The following is an 18,469-nucleotide window of genomic DNA, read 5'->3' on the forward strand; positions in this document are numbered from 1 at the left end:
AGACCACACATTCTAGATGCACTTGAACTCTCACACCCAACTAGGAGAGGTAGGCTACTAAAGTTGAAGCACCATATTCTGAGTGTGTGAGTAATGCGGAAAAATATGTGCTTTTAAACCTCTCTTGGGTAGGGGGCAGTATTTTGACATCCGGATGAAAAGCATGCCCAAAGTAAACTACTTGTTACTCTGCCCCAGAAGCTAGGATATGCATATAATTGGTATATTTGGATAAAAACACTCTAAAGTTTCTGAAACTGTTAAAATAATGTCTGTGAGTATAACAGAACTGATTTGGCAGGCGAAACCCCGATGACATAGGATTTTCCAATGGATTTCTATGGGATACACTTATTATTAGGAACCTGGTTGCAGTTCCTATGGCTTCCACTAGATGTCAACAGTCTTTAGAAATTGTTCGATGTTTTTCTTTTGAGAAATGAAGAAGTAGTCCTATTCATTGTATGTGTCACTCCAGGTGGACTCGACGGTTTTGGTGCGCGTGAACTGGAGCGCGCTTCACGTTGTATTTATCCGGTATTAGAAACTTAAATTTGATTGATTATTTACATTTTAGGCTACCTGAGGTTGGATTAGGAACGTTGTTTGAAATGTTTGGACCAAGTTTACAGGTAACTTATTAGATACTGCGTAGGGATGTTGGGCGAGTTGAAACCGGTGTATTTCTGAATCAAGCGCGCCAAATAAATTGACATTTTTTGGGACATAAAGAAGGACATTATCGAAGAAAATGACAATTTGTGATGTTTCTGGGACATGATGTTTCTTGGAGTGCCAACAGAAGAAGATCTTCAAAGGTAAGGCATTAATTATATCGCTATTACTGACTTATGTGTCGCACATTCTTGGTTGAAAAATGATTTTCATGTGTTTCTATGCGGGGTGCTGTCCTCAGATAATCGCATGGTGTGCTTTTGCCATAAAGCCATTTTGAAATCTGACACAGCAGCTGGATTAACAAGAAGTTAAGCTTTTTTAAAATGTATAACACATATATTTTCAAGAATGTTAAAAATTTGAATTGAGTATTTTTGAATTTCGCGCTCTGCAATTTCACCAGATGTTGGCCAGGTGGGACGGTAGCGTCCCACCTGTCCAACAAGAAGTTAATACAATACAATAGGCTAACACCAGGTGGGACGGTAGCGTAACACATACAAAGCAGAAAGAGGACCGTTTCCAAATAATCTGTGGGACAAGAAAAATATTTTCATCCCAAAGTCATTTGTCTGACCGCCTGCAGCATGAAAAATGCAGACCGCACCGCAATGATCTCTGTCAGTTCCTGTAGGCATCCCCCGGGAATGCAGCCATCTAGTGCACAGACGGTACACAATATTGCTCATCATGTCTTAGCAGGATCAGATGGTGACATGGGTCAGGGAAGACTAATCTACAGAGCTCAGGTGAATTTTGCAGTATATTAACAATATCAGTGAATGATACAAAGTTCCATCTTGAATTGATGGGTAGACCTACAGCAGCCACAGGACAGCAACTTAAAGCTACAGTCTGAGATCTGGGAATGATGGTCATTTCAATTATTGAACAATTGATTATATTCTTGGATAACATCATGTATAAATATACACCAAGGTAATTTGTTGTCATGCCTCATCTTAGGAGGATCAGATGGTGACAGGGGTCTCAGCAGAGTCAGGCAGCCTGGGAAAACCAGTCTGTGATGGAGCTGAGGTGAAGTTTTGCAGATACAACACGTTATTCTCTCTGTGCAGCAAACACTGGACAAGCCACATACGGTTTCCAAACTGTATAAATGGTTGAAAGAGGCTTTGTCTGATGTCACAAAACATTCTGAAACAAAAATGTGAAGAAGAACCATGGGCAGGATTCACAAAACCTTCTTAAGAAGAAATTTCTTCGTAACAGCCATTTATTTGCCCTTAACGTTAGACTTAAGAATAAAGTTAAGAAAAATTGCTATTCCTCAATAAAGGAAATGTTCTTAAGGTTTTTCCTAAATGTCTTTTTAAGAAAAAAGTCGAAAGGAAATGGGATTCTTGAAAATAATGCTTTAGAATTTCTTCTTGGAAATGTACTTAACTTTAGAACAGTTTAAACCCTTGAGACAAATGGATACTTTTGTAACCATGAACGTTTTCTTGCGCCACAGACACAGTTGGCTAAAGGATACAAATTAAACATGCATTATCTTGCTAGCTAGTAATTAACAACATATTACAATATTCTAGAAGTGTTAAATAGCTAGTGCTATCTCATCAATTTGCAAAGAAGAACACGGCTAACTTAGCTAACGTTAACGTTGTTAGCTATGTTGGCTATAATGTCTTTACACGTTAGCTAGCTAACATATCTAACTAATTTACCGGTTGCGCAGTCCATCTACCACCATCTCTATGATGGACGACACCTTCTCCTCCAGCTGGTCCACATGAATGTTCTCTCAGCTCCCTTCTTCTTAGCAGCCGACTTGATGTCGGGCCACTTCTTCTTTACGGCGTCACTGTCCCTTGCCATACCCCCGACGGCAGAGACAGACTCGGCCACTCTCGCCCATCCTTTCTTTTTGGTCTCTGCAGTGACCACACAGTTATCAAGTCTCACCAATAGCAACCTTTTCCTGGCTGCTATTTCCTCCACCATCGCTTCAATCTCTTTTTTTGGTTATCAATTTTTGATTTTGATATAGTTAGTCTGATGGCTATAATCTGTGAAAAATAACCAAATAACCAAATCTGATCATCCCTGTCACATAGGCTTATTGACTTGTTTCAAGCCCGTCACTAATGTCAAAGCCCTCAAATGAATTACTTAAAAATCATACAATGTGATTTTCTGGATTTTTGAAATTACAGACCTCTCTCTACATGCTTTGTAAGTAGGAAAACATGCAAAATCAGCAGTGAATCAAATACTTGTTCTCCCCACTGTATATACAAAACATTAAGATCACTTGCTCTTTCTGTGACATAGGTGACCAGGTGAATCCAGGTGAAAGCTATGATCCCTTATTGACGTCAAAGTTAATGAGCTCTTCAGTAAGACCATTCTACTGCCAATGTTTGTCTATGGAGATTGCGTGATTGTGTGCTCGAATTTATACACCTGTCAGCAACGGGTGTAGCTGAAATAGCCACATCCATTCATTTGAGGGGGTTTCGATATGCTTTTGACAGAATTAGATTACTTCCCCAAATTTTTTTTTTTTTTTTTTTGTCTTTGGCAATAGCAGGTTGTAACTCAGCCTCTGAATATCAACTAAACAAAACAATGATATCAATATGCATCTGAGTAACGTCTTTCCCGGGTATTTTACACTTTGTTTCTAGCATAAAGCATCACAGACCAAAGCGCTGTTATAGATCACTTTATATAATCGGATCAGTTTTATTTGAATCAAAATCTTAAGCTAACAAAGGGTAGGCTTTTAGACATTTTCTTTAATAAAAGGTCAGCCTATGGGATACCCTCTCATACCCCCTCAATTCAAGTCTTGGTTTAAACTTAACAGCCCTTCACTGGCACAGAGGTAGGCTTTTTAAAGAGTACAATATGAGTGGAGGAATTTACCAACAACTCTATGGATATAGCAGCATATAGCCTAATTTTGTTTGTTTCTTATTTATTAAATATGAAGAAATAGGGTCAACACAAAGCCCTCTTGTTGTTAGTAAAGTCTAATTTAAATGAAGACGGTTGAAATTAATTATGCTTACTTGAATTTGCCTACTTTCAGCACCCTGAGCTGTCCATTTCTGATTGATTGTGGCTCGGCTGCTAATTCAAAGTTTAAGCACCACAATGTAAATTACTCCAATCTGGCTTATTGTCAATTACTCTGATAAATACACTACTGTTCAAAAGTTTGGGGTCACTTAGAAATGTTTTTGAAAGAAAAGCATTTATTGTCCATTAAAATAACATCAAATTGATAAGAAATACAGAGTAGACTTTGTTAATGCTACCCACCATTGCGACCTGTACGCTCTCGTTGGCTGGCCCTCGCTTCATACTCGTCGCCAAACCCACTGGCTCCATGTCATCTACAAGACCCTGCTAGGTAAAGTCCCCCCTTATCTCAGCTCGCTGGACACCATAGCATCACCCACCTGTAGCAGCACATGCTCCAGCAGGTATATGTCTCTAGTCACCCCCAAAACCAATTCTTTCTTTGGCCGCCTCTCCTTCCAGTTCTCTGCTGCCAATGACTGGAACGAACTACAAACATCTCTGAAACTGGAAACACTTATCTCCCTCACTAGCATTAAGCACCAACTGTCAGAGCAGCTCACAGATTACTGCACCTGTCCATAGCCCACCTATAATTTAGCCCAAACAACTACCTCTTTCCCTACTGTATTTATTTATTTATTTTGCTCCTTTGCACCCCATTATTTTTATTTCTACTTTGCACATTCTTCCACTGCAAATCTACCATTCCAGTGTTTTACTTGCTATTTTGTATTTACTTTGCCACCATGGCCTTTTTTTTGCCTTTACCTCCCTTATCTCACCTCATTTGCTCACATCGTATATAGACTTGTTTATACTGTATTATTGACTGTATGTTTGTTTTACTCCATGTGTAACTGTGTCGTTGTTTGTGTCGAACTGCTTTGCTTTATCTTGGCCAGGTCGCAATTGTAAATGAGAACTTGTTCTCAACTTGCCTACCTGGTTAAATAAAGGTGAAATAAAATAAAATAAAAAATGTTGTAGATGACTATTGTAGCTGGAAACGGCAGATTTTTTATGGAATATCTACATAGGTGTCACGAGTCCGACCGAGGGTGTTTCCCCTTCCCGGGGCGGGTGGAGCTCGGCGGTCGTCGTCACCGGCCTATTAGCTGCCACTGATTGTTTTTCCTCCCCCTCCTTGTATGTTTAGTGGTAGCACCTGTTCATGTTAATTAGTTTGTCTTTATTAGACAGCCGGCCCGCCTGGTTGTTGTGCGGGATTATTTCAATGTAACCTTCGGCTCTGTTGTAGAGGTACGTGTTAGTGCCTGGTTGTGATTTTTTCCATTGTATTTTTTGATTCCCTGTGTTTGGGAACGTAACTTTTGTGAGCACCCTGTGGTGCGTTGGTGCTATTAAAAGACACACAGCATTGAACTCTGTCTCCTGCATTTGACTCCACACCCACGACACCCGGAGCATTACAATAGGCGTATAGAGGCCCATTATCAGCAACCATCACTCCTGTGTTCCAATGACACGTTTTGTTAGCTAATCCAAGTTTATCATTTTAAAAGACTAATTTATCATTAGAAAACCCTTTTGCAATTATGTTAGCACAGCTGAAAACTGTTGTGCTTATTAAAGAAGCAATGAAACTGGCCTCCTTTAGACTAGTTGAGTATCTGGAACATCAGCATTTTTGGGTTCGTTTACAGGCAAAAGGCCAGAAACGAAGCACTTTCTTCTGAAACTCGTCAGTCTATTATATTGTTCTGAGAAATGAAGGCTAATCCATGTGAGAAATTTCCAAGAAACTGATGATGTCGTACAATGCTGTGTACTACTTCCCAAAACACCGCAAACTGGCTCTAACCAGAATAGAAAGAGGAGTGGGAGGCTCTGAGCAAAATGACAAGTACATTCGAGTGTCTTGCTGAGAATCAGACGCCTCACAAGTCCTCAACTGGCAGCTTCATTAAATAGTACCCGCAAAACACCAGTCTCAACGTCAACAGTGAAGAGGTGACTCCGGGATGCTGGCCTAGGCAGAGGTGCAAAGAAAAAGCCATATCTCAGACTGGCCAATAAAAAAAAGATTAAGATGGGCAAAAGAACACAGCATCCAGGATTCGCCTCTTCACTGTTGACGGTGAGACTGGTGTATTGCGGGTGCTATTTAATGAAGCTGCCAGTTGAGGACTTGTGAGGTATCTTCTTCTCAAACTAGACACTCTAATGTACTTGTCCTCTTGCTCAGTTGTGCACCCGGGCCTCCCACTCCTTTTTCTATTCTGGTTAGAGCCAGTTTGCTCTGTTCTGTGATGGGAGTAGGACACAGCGTAAGGTAGTCATTTACAACATTAACAATGTCTACACTGTATTTCTGTTCAATATGATGTTATTTTAATGGATAAGAAATGTGATTTTCTTTCAAAAACAAGGACATTTCTAAGTGACCCCAAACTTCTGAACAGTAGTGTACATCATGGGCAGGAAACATACTGTTTTTTATAAAACCAACTATATTAGTAGCAAGCTATCAAAGTTGATCTTCATTCCTCCTAATCTTCACACTCCCCTTAAACTGATGAGAACATAGGCTATAGGCTAGTCCATGCGCAATAAGTGCGTTTTTTGGACTAGGCCTAATCCTTTCCCAAAAATCAGAAGAAGCCTTTGACTCTTGTTCTGAACTGCTACACAGCACAGCCACTGGCCAGGCAGCACATAAACACGTTTTTGATCAGCAAGAGCAGAGCAGGCAGGGGCTCAGGGTTGGAATATCCATTGCGGTGTGTAATGCAGCCTAGTTTAATTACACGTCACAGCAGCTATTTTCGAAATGTAACTTTACTCTGTGATTCTCCGAGCGTGCACTTCGTAGACTACAGCCTATATGGAAAATCTGATTGAGACCACAGTAAATAGCCTATAGGCGCAATTGATATTGCACGCCCAGCAGAGAATCATAGATGAGGGGTGGCATCGGGCACACATCGATATATAACCTAATAAGCAACTAATTGTAAAAATATGTTTTTTAACCAATTACAAATGACTCTGACTAGATTTCAAAAAAGACTAAACCTTCTCATGTCTAGACTTAAAAAAGACTAAACCCTCCTCTGACTATATTCAAAAAAGACTAAACCCTCCCCTTGACTGAAATTGAAAAAGTATGGCCCTCTCCATTTTCCTCCAGGTAACCATTCTGTAACTTTCGATTCATGCCTCATGACTCTTTGGCCAGATTAGAGACAATCTGTTTTCACAACTGCACAATGTATGGACAGGCAGGATATTAATCAACCAGTCACATACTCAAGGCCATAATTTCCAAGTAGTGAAAAAAACAATAAAGTTACAAATGTGTCTTTGTTCTACCACACATTTAAAGTCCTATGTGTCTGAGCTGTTGAGCAGTTTAGAGCCATCTTTATGAGTGCTTCTTGGGGGAGGAGCAGAGAAAGGAGGTGCTGAACTGTGAAACTCGGAATAAGTTTTATCCAGCAGAAAAATAACAGTTAGGACCTAAGAAGCTAAATGTGTGGTGTGTGATGGCTCCAGACCTGGGTGAGCTATAAAGGTGACCGTGATGACTGGGGCCCAGGGCTTCAGATGGGAGAGTTTATTGACTAGGACCTCCAGAAAAGCCCAAGAGGGCCATATCTCCCCTTCAATCACCCGCACACATATTTGGCCAGTGAATGTGGGCCCTGCTTTAAGTAGACCCCTGTGTGTTCAGCTATGTCACTGCTTCCCACTTCCAAAACAGCTTTAAGAGAAGTAGGTAGGCATAATGGTTACCATGGGAACCCCCTAGGCAGCTCCTATTGGGCCAATATGGCTTCAACTGAACGGGAATGCAACAAGTCGCCTGATAGTTAACACATAGAGCAGGAGGACTGATAACTGATGGTTTTCTGAGTGGTGAACTTGCTAATGGAAAATCTTTATCCAATATATTTGTGAGCCCCTGGTGTGGTGAGAATGAGACAGAACAGGGTTTGAGATACAATGATGAGGTTCACAAGCTGTATCTAGACAGTCAACTGAAAGGAGAACAATGTAGAACATTTTTAGACCAGGCAAAGATCAACTGTAGAATTCATACATAACATTGACATATTTACTTAACATGCAAATGTATGTTTGTTCTAACGTTTCAGTAACTTATTAAAACCTATTTTTCATGTCCAAATACACATAAAGTCAAAATGTATGTTTGGTCTTAATTAATTAAAAGAAAAACCTGATTGGGCCAGAATGTTTGCGTAAAAACCATGTCCATTCAGCTGTGTTTACACAAGCAGTCCAATCAGATCTTTTGCCAATAATTGGTCATTTGAACAATCAGATCTTTAGCCCATATTTGGTCATTTTAACAATAAGATCTTTAGCCCATATTTGGTCATTTTAACAATCAGATATTTTGCCCAGAATTGGGTAAAAGATCAGAATTGGGCTGCCTGTGTCAACCCAGCCTTATTGCCTCCTTTGTTGTTTGCTTCATCTTCATTGGATTGTTTCATGACTCACCACACTGTGTAGGCTACTGATTGCATTTACCACAGCTAAAACTCTCTTTCCATGGAAGACGTATAATATAAATACCACAATGGATGTTTCTAGTCAATAAAATAACCTTAATCTAGATCCTCCATTTGGAATCAAAGTTAAGATTTAAAAAAAGTATAGTCAAGCTCCTAATGATAATATATTTGTGACAAGCTTCATTTCATGGCAATTCTTATTACTTTGTGCCACTTAATGCTCTGCAATATCCATCTATTGCCTAAATGTTTGTATCAGGTCATGATTTGATATTTCAAAGGAGAAAAATAAAAAGTTTGAAGATACTCAAAACAAGCTGATTAATCAAGGAAAATACCCTCTAAACTTTAGAGATGGGCTAGTGTAAACATGCCCTTTATTTTCTGTCTGATTGCCTGCCAAAAGTGTTTCACAGTATCATGCAGGTGTTAAAGGGACATTTGAAAGCCTCCCTTGGAGAAAGCCTCCCTTGGAGTTGATTGATTGACTGATTAAGAGCACAAGATTGGATAGTGCTAGAGGTTCCAAGGGTGGCTTCCGATTTAAGGCCAATTTATGCTTGATCTCCAAATGCGGTTGGAGGTTCCGTATGGACGGTGTGACACAATTGTGGAGCCGCTGGAGGCATGCAGAGGCCATTGAGGTCCGTAACGCATTGCCGTGCTCCTCCCAAATTTTGCAACAATGAGGAGGGCTCTGTATTGCGCCGTATAGCTCCGCATTGACATGATTGATTAAAGAATGGTAGGGGCGGGAGGTCCTGTGTCAACACAAACTCACTTCGTTAACAACTTCCTTCACAACAACTCTGCTTCATAAAGCACAATACGTATGAATGCCCTGACTTCTGCGGAAGCTGCATCACAGTAAACGCTGTAAAGCCACTGCAGACGTCAGATTGACCATGCATAGCCTTTTAGGGAGAGCCGCTCATAGATGTTATGCTCTACAGATGTAGAATATGTTGCAAGGAAAGCTCAGGCTTGAATGCCTCGTGCCCTTTAGGGAATGTACAGCATTAGTGGGGGATGCTCTAACGGAAGATTGTGTTTGGGTTTCTGTTTCTGTACAGCACTTTGAGATATCAGCTGATGTACGAAGGGCTATATAAATACATTTGATTTGATTTGATTTGTTTGTTTTTTATGGTTATTTAGTATTTGTATTGTGTTTTGTATTGATGTGTGTGTTTGTATTGTGCAGGGCTCATTTGTAAAAGAGACTTGGTCTCAATATGACACCCTGTTAAAATAAAGGTGAAGAAAAAGTATAAAATGTGATTGATTGGATTTATTGATTAATTAATTAGTTAATTAATTAATGTATTTATTCATTCATCCATTCATTTGAAAATACATTTACATCCATATCACTGAGGTATTACATCTCACATATGATAAAGTCATGTTTTCCATTCTCAAGCTTTCCATTTTAAAAACCCAAATCAGCAACCATTTTGGATCTCTAACTGGCAAAAAGCCCAGGGCAGAACAAGGCAAACTGGTTTGTAAACTCACATGGCTGCATCTTTTATGTACAGTGATTCAGGATGCCTATAAACAGTAATAGGGGACATTTGAGATGGCTGTTTCCTCTCAGTTAAACAGAATAAAATGTGCTTTCACTTCCCTTCGTATAGGCGTTTGATTGAGGAATCCACCACTCTAAACCATAGAATGATCAATTACATGCAGTAGCAAATTCAGTTCATAACATAGTTTGATTTAGACCAAATGTACAGTGACCGTCTAAAGAGGTATAAAACTGGATGTCAAGGATACTCTACTGTGCACAGTACTGTTTTAGAAAAAAAAGATTGTGGAACTTATTCCAAAGGTGGTATTCAATATAATCTGTTTCTGTGGAGGGACTTTTAAATGCCCATGACTGAAAGTATATTCCATTTCACAAGAATTTACAAGGTAATGATATACTTCATATAAAAACATTTTTATAGGATGGATGATTTACAGAGTCAAATTGAAAAGCAGCTGGTCATGATTTGATATTTCAAAGGAGACAAATTACCTTCTTGAAGCTACTCGGAACAAGCTGATTAATCAAGAAAAAATACCCTCTAAACTTCAGCGATGTACTTATATAAACAGGATGTCCTTTATTTTATGCCTGATTGCCTGACACAAGTGTTTCACAGAACCGTGCAGGTTTTAAAGGGCCATTTAAAAGCCTCCCTTGGAGTAAACTGTCACAAGCATGTCCCCAAACCTGGATGCTCAGCTTTAGATAATGATCTAAAGATATCCACACCCAAAATTCCAAACTTTCAAATGCATTCACATCAAATCAAATCAAATGTTGTTTTTCACATGCGTCGAATACAACAGATGTAAACGTTACTGTGAAATGCTTACTTGCAAGCCCTTAACCAACAATGCCATTTTAAGAAAATAGAGTTAAGAAAATGTGAAAATGTGCAGATGTGTTCTTGCCTACCCTTACCACCGGGAGACGACTCATCAGGAAGTCCAGGATCCAATTGCAGAGGGAGGTGTTTAGTACCAGGGTTCTTAGCTCAGTGATGAGCTTTGTGGGCACTATGGTGTTGAGCGCTGAGCTGCAGTCAATGAACAGCATTCTCACATACTGTAGGTGTTCCTTTTGTCCAGGTGGAAAAGGGCAGTGTTGTGTGCGATTGAGATTGTGTCATCTGTGGATCTATAATAATAATATTGGGTTGGTATGTGATTTGGAGTGGGTCTAGGGTTTCCGGGATGATGGTGTTGATGTGAGCCATGGCTAGCCTTTCAAAGCCCTTCATAGCTTCCGTCCTGAGTGCTACAGGGAGGTAGTCATTTAGGCAGGTTACCTTCGCTTCCTTGGGCACAGGGACAATGGTGGTCTGCTTGAAACATGTAGGTATTACAGATCCGGTCAGGGAGAAGTTGAAAATGTCAGTGAAAACACTTGCCAGTTGGTCAGCGTATGCTCTGAGACAAGACCTGTTAATCCGTCTGGCCCCGCGGTCTTGTGAATGTTGAACTGTTTAAAGGTATTGGTCACATCGGCTACGGAGAGCACGATCACTGATCACTGTGTCCGGAATAGCTGGTGCTCTCATACATGCTTCAGTTTTGCTTGCCTCGAACAGACCATAAAAGGGATTTAGACTGTTTGATAGGCTCGCGTCACTGGGCAGCTCGGGGCTGTTTTTCGCTTTGTAGTCCGTAATAGTTTGCAAGCCCTGCCACATCCGATGAGCGTCAGAGCCGGTGTACTAGGATTCCATCTTAGTCCTGTATTGACACTTTGCCTGTTTGATGGTTCATCTGAGGGCTGTCATGACGTTGGCATGTGGGTAAGGTTTATGACCCCCCCCATAAATACCTTTCTCCCTTCCCTCTCTCTTGACTCTACAGAGGGACTCTTGAATAGCCTTTGTTAAACAGAGGTTCTGGAAACATCAGAAGGTGGGGGGAAATGAACCATATTTTGGTAATCCAACCAGTTGAACATATGCATTGGTACTTAATGAATATGATGTCAGTTCAGTTGTCATCTGAGACATTCTCATCAATGATATGATGACATAAACGGTACAGTGGAAAGTCTACACATTATAGTTATCAGATTCACATGGAATTGTGTGCAATTTAAATGTTTGAATATTAAATTATTTGGGAGGGGATGAAATGTGATTTTATATTCTAAAATGTGAGAATTGGGTTTTCATGAATGAATTAGGCCCGACTCAGTGGCCCGCCCACGTGAAGAGACACTGGTTATAATCTATGAAACACGCCATCCTCTCCCTTCCTATGTAAAACCTTGACAACAATATAACTTTCTGTTCCGGGTACATTAGGATGACATTCCGATGTCAGAAGGGTTCAGATAATAACTACAGAACGAAGCCAACCTCAGTGTGAGCTTTGGTTGCGAATGGTATGAACTTTGAACTCTTATTCACTACAGAAGTGATACCTCCTAGCTGTTGAGTTAGCAACAGCAGCTACAAACGTGGGCTAGGAAAGAACAGACAGAGTATCCCATCTACCACATAACAACGTTATTACAATGTATCCAATTTACCACCAGAGACATTATTCAAAGGACAAAGGACTCTGTTGGACAACACGGCCTTCTATCTACCACCAGCCTACCGAAGTGCAGCTCAGAGTAAATATTTATTGCATTTTCCTTTTCCAAATGGGCGGTAATTTAGAATGCATAAGATACTGTTTTTCCGAGACATCACTTCTCCCTTTTTCTTCAGTCTTTCCGCTCTTTCACTCAAACCCAACCCCCTTTTCTTTGGATAACCAGCTGTCATATCTGTTCTGTCCGCTAGGTACGCTTTCCTTTATGACATAATTTGTAATCAAGGTATGATTCATTCTGTGTATATGTAATTCTGTGTGATTAGTTAGGTATTTAGTAAATAAATAATTAAACCCAATTTTGTATTGCTGATTCAACTTGTTTGCCAGGGTGTTTGTGAAGATAACCAAGAATTTACAACTTTCATATGAGACTGAAATAAGCTGACGGTATTGATATTGACTGCTATTGATGTAAAATATTACTAGGTCTTTAAGAATTTATTTGGAATATAACTGCTCTATAAATATTATTTCGTGGTGCCTCAACTTTCTCGTTAATTACATTTACATGATTAGCTCAATCAAGTAATATTAATTACAGAGAAATGATTTTTATAGAAATGCATGTCATATCACTTAATCCGGCATAGCCAAAGACACGACAGGGCATAGCAGGATTACTTATCAGATTAGTCTCCCGCTCCTTCAAAACGGCAGCTCTAGCCTTTAGCTCTGTGCTAATGTTGCCGGTTATCCAAGTCTTCTGGTTGGGATATGAACGTTCTGTGACTGTGGGGATGATGTCGTCGATACACTTATTGATGAAACCGATTACTGAGGTGGTATACTCCTCAATGCCATTGGATGAATCCCAGAACATATTCCCGTCTGTGCAAGCAAAACAGTCCTGTTGCGTAGCATCTGCGGCATCTGACCGATTCCATATTGATCGAGTCACTGGTAATTATTGTCGAATTTGCCAAATGGAGGTTGAGGGAGTACGTGTCTCTTTGTGTGGAGTAAAGGTGGTCTAGAGTTTTTTTCTCCCTCTGGTTGCATATGACATGCTGGTAGAAATGAGGTACAACAGATTTAAGTTTGTCTGTATTAAAGTCCCGAAACACTAGGAGCGCTGCTTCTGGATGAGCATTTTATTGTTTTCTTATGGCCTTATACATCTTGTTGAGTGCAGTCTTTGTGCGAGCGTCGGTTTGTGGTGGTAAATAGACGGCTATGAAAAATATATATGAAAACTCTCTTGGTAGATAGTGTTGTCTACAGCTTATCATGAGGTACTCTACCTCAAACAAGCAATACCCAGAGACTACCTTAATATTAGACATTGCACACTAGCTGTTATTGACAGGTAGACACACAACCCCGCCCGTCATTTTACCGCACATAGCTGTTCTGTCCTGCCGATGCATGGAAAACCCAGTCAACTGTATATTATCTGTGTCATCGTTCAGCCACGACTCGGTGAAACCTAAGATATTACAGTTTTTAATTGTCCATTGGTAGGATAGTCTCGAACGGAGCTCATCCTGTTTATTCACCAGTGATTGCACGTTGGCTAATATAACAGATGGTAGAGGGGGCTTACACACTCATTGACAAATTCTTACAAGGCACCCTAATCTGTGCCCCCTATATTTCCGTCTTTTCTTCATAAGAATGACAGGATTTGGGATCCGCCATAAGAGATGGTAGCATCAACATTATGTACAAAAAAGTTACAAACAATGCGGAAAAAAACACAAAATAGCACAATTGGTTAGGACCCCGTAAAACGGCAGCCATCCCCGTCAGCGCCATTATCAGTTTCAAAGCTGATTCAAAACTAATTTAAGCTGTGTTCAATTTCATAAAATGTTAGGTTCACTCTAAGACCATGGTGTTTGGAAGATTGGGTGATTGGTAGATTGGGTGATTGGTCGATTGGAAGATTGCGTGACTGGTAGATTGGTTGATTGGTAGATTGGTAGATTGATTGACCGGTTGATTGGTAGATTGGTAGATTAGTAGATTGGAAGATTGTTTAATTGGTTGTTTGGTGGATTGGAAGATTGGTGGGTTGATTGATTGATTGATTGGTTGGTTGATTGGTAAATTAGAAGACTGAAATATTGACTGATCTGTTTGGAAGATTAGTTGATCGATAGATTGGATGATTGGTTGATTGATAGATTGATTGATTGGAAGATTGCTTAATTGGTAGATTAAACGATTGGTTGGTTGATTTATTGGTTGATTGGTAGGTTGATTGATTGAATTATTGATTGAATGTTTAATTGATTGGATTTATCAATGAATTCATTTGAACATACATTTACAGCCATGTCACTTAGATATTACATCAGACATGTGATAAAGACAGTTCTTCCATTCTCAAAATATCCAATATAAAACCCAAATCAGCAACCATTTTGGTTCTCTAACTGGCAAAAAGGCCAAGGCAGAACAAGGCAAACTGGTTTGTAAACTCACATGGCTGCATCTTTTATGTACAGTGATTCAGGATGCCTATAAACAGTAATAGGGGACATTTGAGATGGCTGTTTCCTCTCAGTTAAACAGAATAAAATGTGCTTTCACTTCCCTTCGTATAGGCGTTTGATTGAGGAATCCACCACTCTAAACCATAGAATGATCAATTACATGCAGTAGCAAATTCAGTTCATAACATAGTTTGATTTAGACCAAATGTACAGTGACCGTCTAAAGAGGTATAAAACTGGATGTCAAGGATACTCTACTGTGCACAGTACTGTTTTAGAAAAAAAAGATTGTGGAACTTAGGAATCATAAATATACAGTTCACCCTATTCCAAAGGTAGCAGTCAATATAATCTGTTTCTGTTTCTGTTTCATAACTGAATTCATATACCATTTCAGAAGAATTGAAAAGGTAATGATATACCTCATATTTAATTGGGATGATTTGGGGTGTTAAAATGAAGAGCAGCTGGAGCTTACTTGTTTTGATATTCCTTGATGACCTGGTGGATGGTGACCTTCAGGGTAATGTTCTCATAGCGAGGAGGACTGCCATCTTTGTAGATCCGAAACTCAGCAGCAGTCACCGCCTCCCCCTCTGGGATCTGAGTCAAGTCAAAACGGAACTCCTTGTAGTGTCTTCGCTGATGGGAGAAATCTTTGTCTTTCTCCACTGAAAAAGAAGACAGTATGGTCCATGAGGACTAAATAGAGGACTCGCATAACTGCATAACATGCTGAGAGGAAATGTATAAACCTTGTTCAGATCAGTGATTATTATTACCGATATCTTCCTCCCTGATACACAATAGATCCAAAATGTGTTGCAAAGCGACAGAATGTGGTGTGACAGCAGTAACCTACCTAACTGAAAAAAAAGTAATTTATCAAAACTTTTCACATTCCAAAAGCCAATCCAAACATTTTGACTCCCAACAAAAGCACTCTCCAGTCCATTCAATCAGTCAACTGAGTACAAGTAGAAGTTTCCAGACAGGCCCTCCACTGTGTGCCGCACAACATTCTCTGCCGATGATGAATGGGCTGTCAGTTATGAAAAACAGGGTGATTTCAATAATTGAAAGTTACTTTCGTCTGCCCCTCCACGTGAGAAAAAGAGATCAGACAGACTTTTTTTTACATGATTTGAGTGACTGCTTTGACCTCATTTACCAACCTAATATTGATCTCCTGTAGTTCCTATATAACATATTGGCTATGTTTGATACAAGAAACCCATATGAAGAATCAAGGAACCCATATTAATCTTTGTCTGATATATTTGTTTAAACTTGTTTCATAGGAGGACATTAGAAAATGTGCACATTTCCAATTTACAAAAATTATAAATGCAGGTGTAGCATCTTCATTTAACTAATATTGTCACCACTGGCGGTCGTGCCTTTTAAGATTAGGGAGAACAAATTGTTTTAATAAGCATGGTTTTATTTCTATTACAGCATTATTGGATGATACTCTAATTTGCCCTATTCCCATCATGAGGTTGTTACAACTTAGCATGCAAATGTTTATAACGTTGGTGCACAGGTCGAGAGACAAATTGGAGTAATCAAGATGACAGACAGTGACACATTCAATACTGCCTTGCACACTCTTGACTGCATCTAGCTGATCTGGGGTGTAATCATTAGTCCAAATAGTTTCAAAATGTTTCTCCTCCTCTCAACCTTCACTCTTTGCTTGTGGACTTCAGTGCACAACACAATAGCTGTGACCAAGGGCAAAAAACTCTCCAAGCCAAACCTTCATACCATAACCGCTAACCGCTACACAGCTTACATCGTTGTCACTATATTAACATTATAGTCAACAAACTAGAACTAACGCGTTAGTAAACCCACAATCTAATCCATATATATAATTGCGAAGTAAGCAGTTTAGCAGTTACACCAGTGGGCCCTGGTGGCAATACATTTATAAAACTGAAAGTTTACCTGGACTTGGAAGAGTTGCAGTGTTTCATAGCCTCACAGCAGTGTTATAGAATATTGGACCTTTGACTTTCATTCTTTTCTCATTCTCAGCTCAAGCTATTTCTCCAACTGTCAATAATTTCAAATGAACAGAGGACGCGTATCAGAGCTGCTTAGCAATGTCACAATGGGATGCCGGACTATTACGTCTCAGCATACGTGGACTATGATTTACTCTTTAGCCAGCTAGCTAACACACAGTAAATAGCTATCTAGAATTCCTCAATGTTGGAGTCAGGTTGTTGAGCAGGCTAAATGAGCTGCATTACCCAAGTAAGTGAAAGGTAAAACAATAACAACAACAAATTACCATGAAATCTCTCTCTCTCTCTCTCTCTGCTGCTTCTCCTTAATTTTTGAAGAAATGAATGTATTCAAAACTGTTCCAACTATTGTCTTTCTCTCTCTTCGAGTCAACTACTCACCACATTTTATGCACCGTAGTGCTAGCTAGCTATATCTTAGGCTTTCAGTAGGCTACTAGATAAATGATCTGATTATTGGATTGGATGGCCAACGTGTCAGTTCATACTGCAAGAGCACTGCTAGGTAATTATGAAGTCGTCATAATTACTGTGTAAGTCTATGAAAGCGGGTGAGAACCATGAGCCTCCTATGTTTTATATTGAAGTCAATGTACCCAAAGGAAGAAGGAAAATAGCTGTCCTCCGGTTACACCATGGTGCTACAGTAGAGGGTTCTGTTAAGGCCACTGTAGACCTTCATTGCAAAACTGAGTAGAATGGTCCTCGCCTTCCTCCTCTGAGGAGCCTCCATTGATAGTCACAGCAAAATATTCCTGCAGCAACATGATTTGAACATTTAGTCAATAATGTTGCTTTATCAGTGGTTAGGCTATTAGCTGGCCAAATGTAAGCTACATGAAATAGCGAATTTATGTAAATCACGAAGCTCATCTGCATTTCCTGCGGTACAGGAAAATTATCAGCAACAAAATATTGATCAAATTAAGATTGTACATTTGTACTATATTATATGACTGAGAGTTACACTTGACAAACAAAGAAGAGCAGACCTCATTTTGAACCCTGTCTGCAATCAAAGGCATGCCATAATACAGTCAAGAAGACACAAAGTGACAGCTAACCATCCAACACTTGCTAAATAGCAGCAGAAAAGCATTGATGTTGAGGTGTGTTAGTGTTCTGGCACAGCAAGTGAAATCATACAGCCAGTGAGTCCATTTCACTGATAGTTTATCTACAGTGAAAGTCTGTGGTTACTTAACACAAACAGGCCAGGGGTCAGGCCGTCCTGTTATAGATTGGAATTGCTCCATGATTAGCTTTGGTCAGTAATCAGAAGCAGAAGTGAGGTTGAGTATATAGTATTTCAAGCGTCAGATAGCTGCAGATCAATTCAGAGGGTGGTTTGACTCACTAAAAAGGGTCGGCAACTTAGGCTACCAGACATGTAGCAGTTTCAGTGAATAAACTTTGATGATAATTTGGAAGAGGAACTAGGCAAATTATACATATTTTGCACAATTGCTCATCATAATCTCTCCCGAGTGGCGCAGTGGTGTGAGGCATCACTGTAGTGCATGAGGCATCACTGCAGTTCCTGGTTCAAAACCAGCTGCGTCACATCCGGCTGTGATTGGGAGTCCCATAGGCCAGCGCACAATTGGCCCAGTGTTGTCTGGGGTAGGCTGTCATT

The 18,469-nt window shown here is 39.9% G+C and overlaps 1 protein-coding gene across 1 annotated transcript in view; it reads right to left on the reverse strand.

Annotated features, from left to right (window-relative positions):
* The window catches only part of bmp5 (bone morphogenetic protein 5), a 34,564-nt gene that overhangs the window by 12,830 nt on the left and 3,265 nt on the right, over positions 1-18,469 (reverse strand). The window contains exon 2 of the mRNA XM_035800999.2: positions 15,276-15,468. Within this exon, the coding sequence (XP_035656892.1) occupies positions 15,276-15,468 (193 nt within the window). The remainder of the gene's footprint in view (positions 1-15,275; positions 15,469-18,469) is intronic.

Source organism: Oncorhynchus keta, chromosome 24, assembly GCF_023373465.1.
Source record: "Oncorhynchus keta strain PuntledgeMale-10-30-2019 chromosome 24, Oket_V2, whole genome shotgun sequence".
NCBI classification, from domain to species: domain Eukaryota; kingdom Metazoa; phylum Chordata; class Actinopteri; order Salmoniformes; family Salmonidae; genus Oncorhynchus; species Oncorhynchus keta.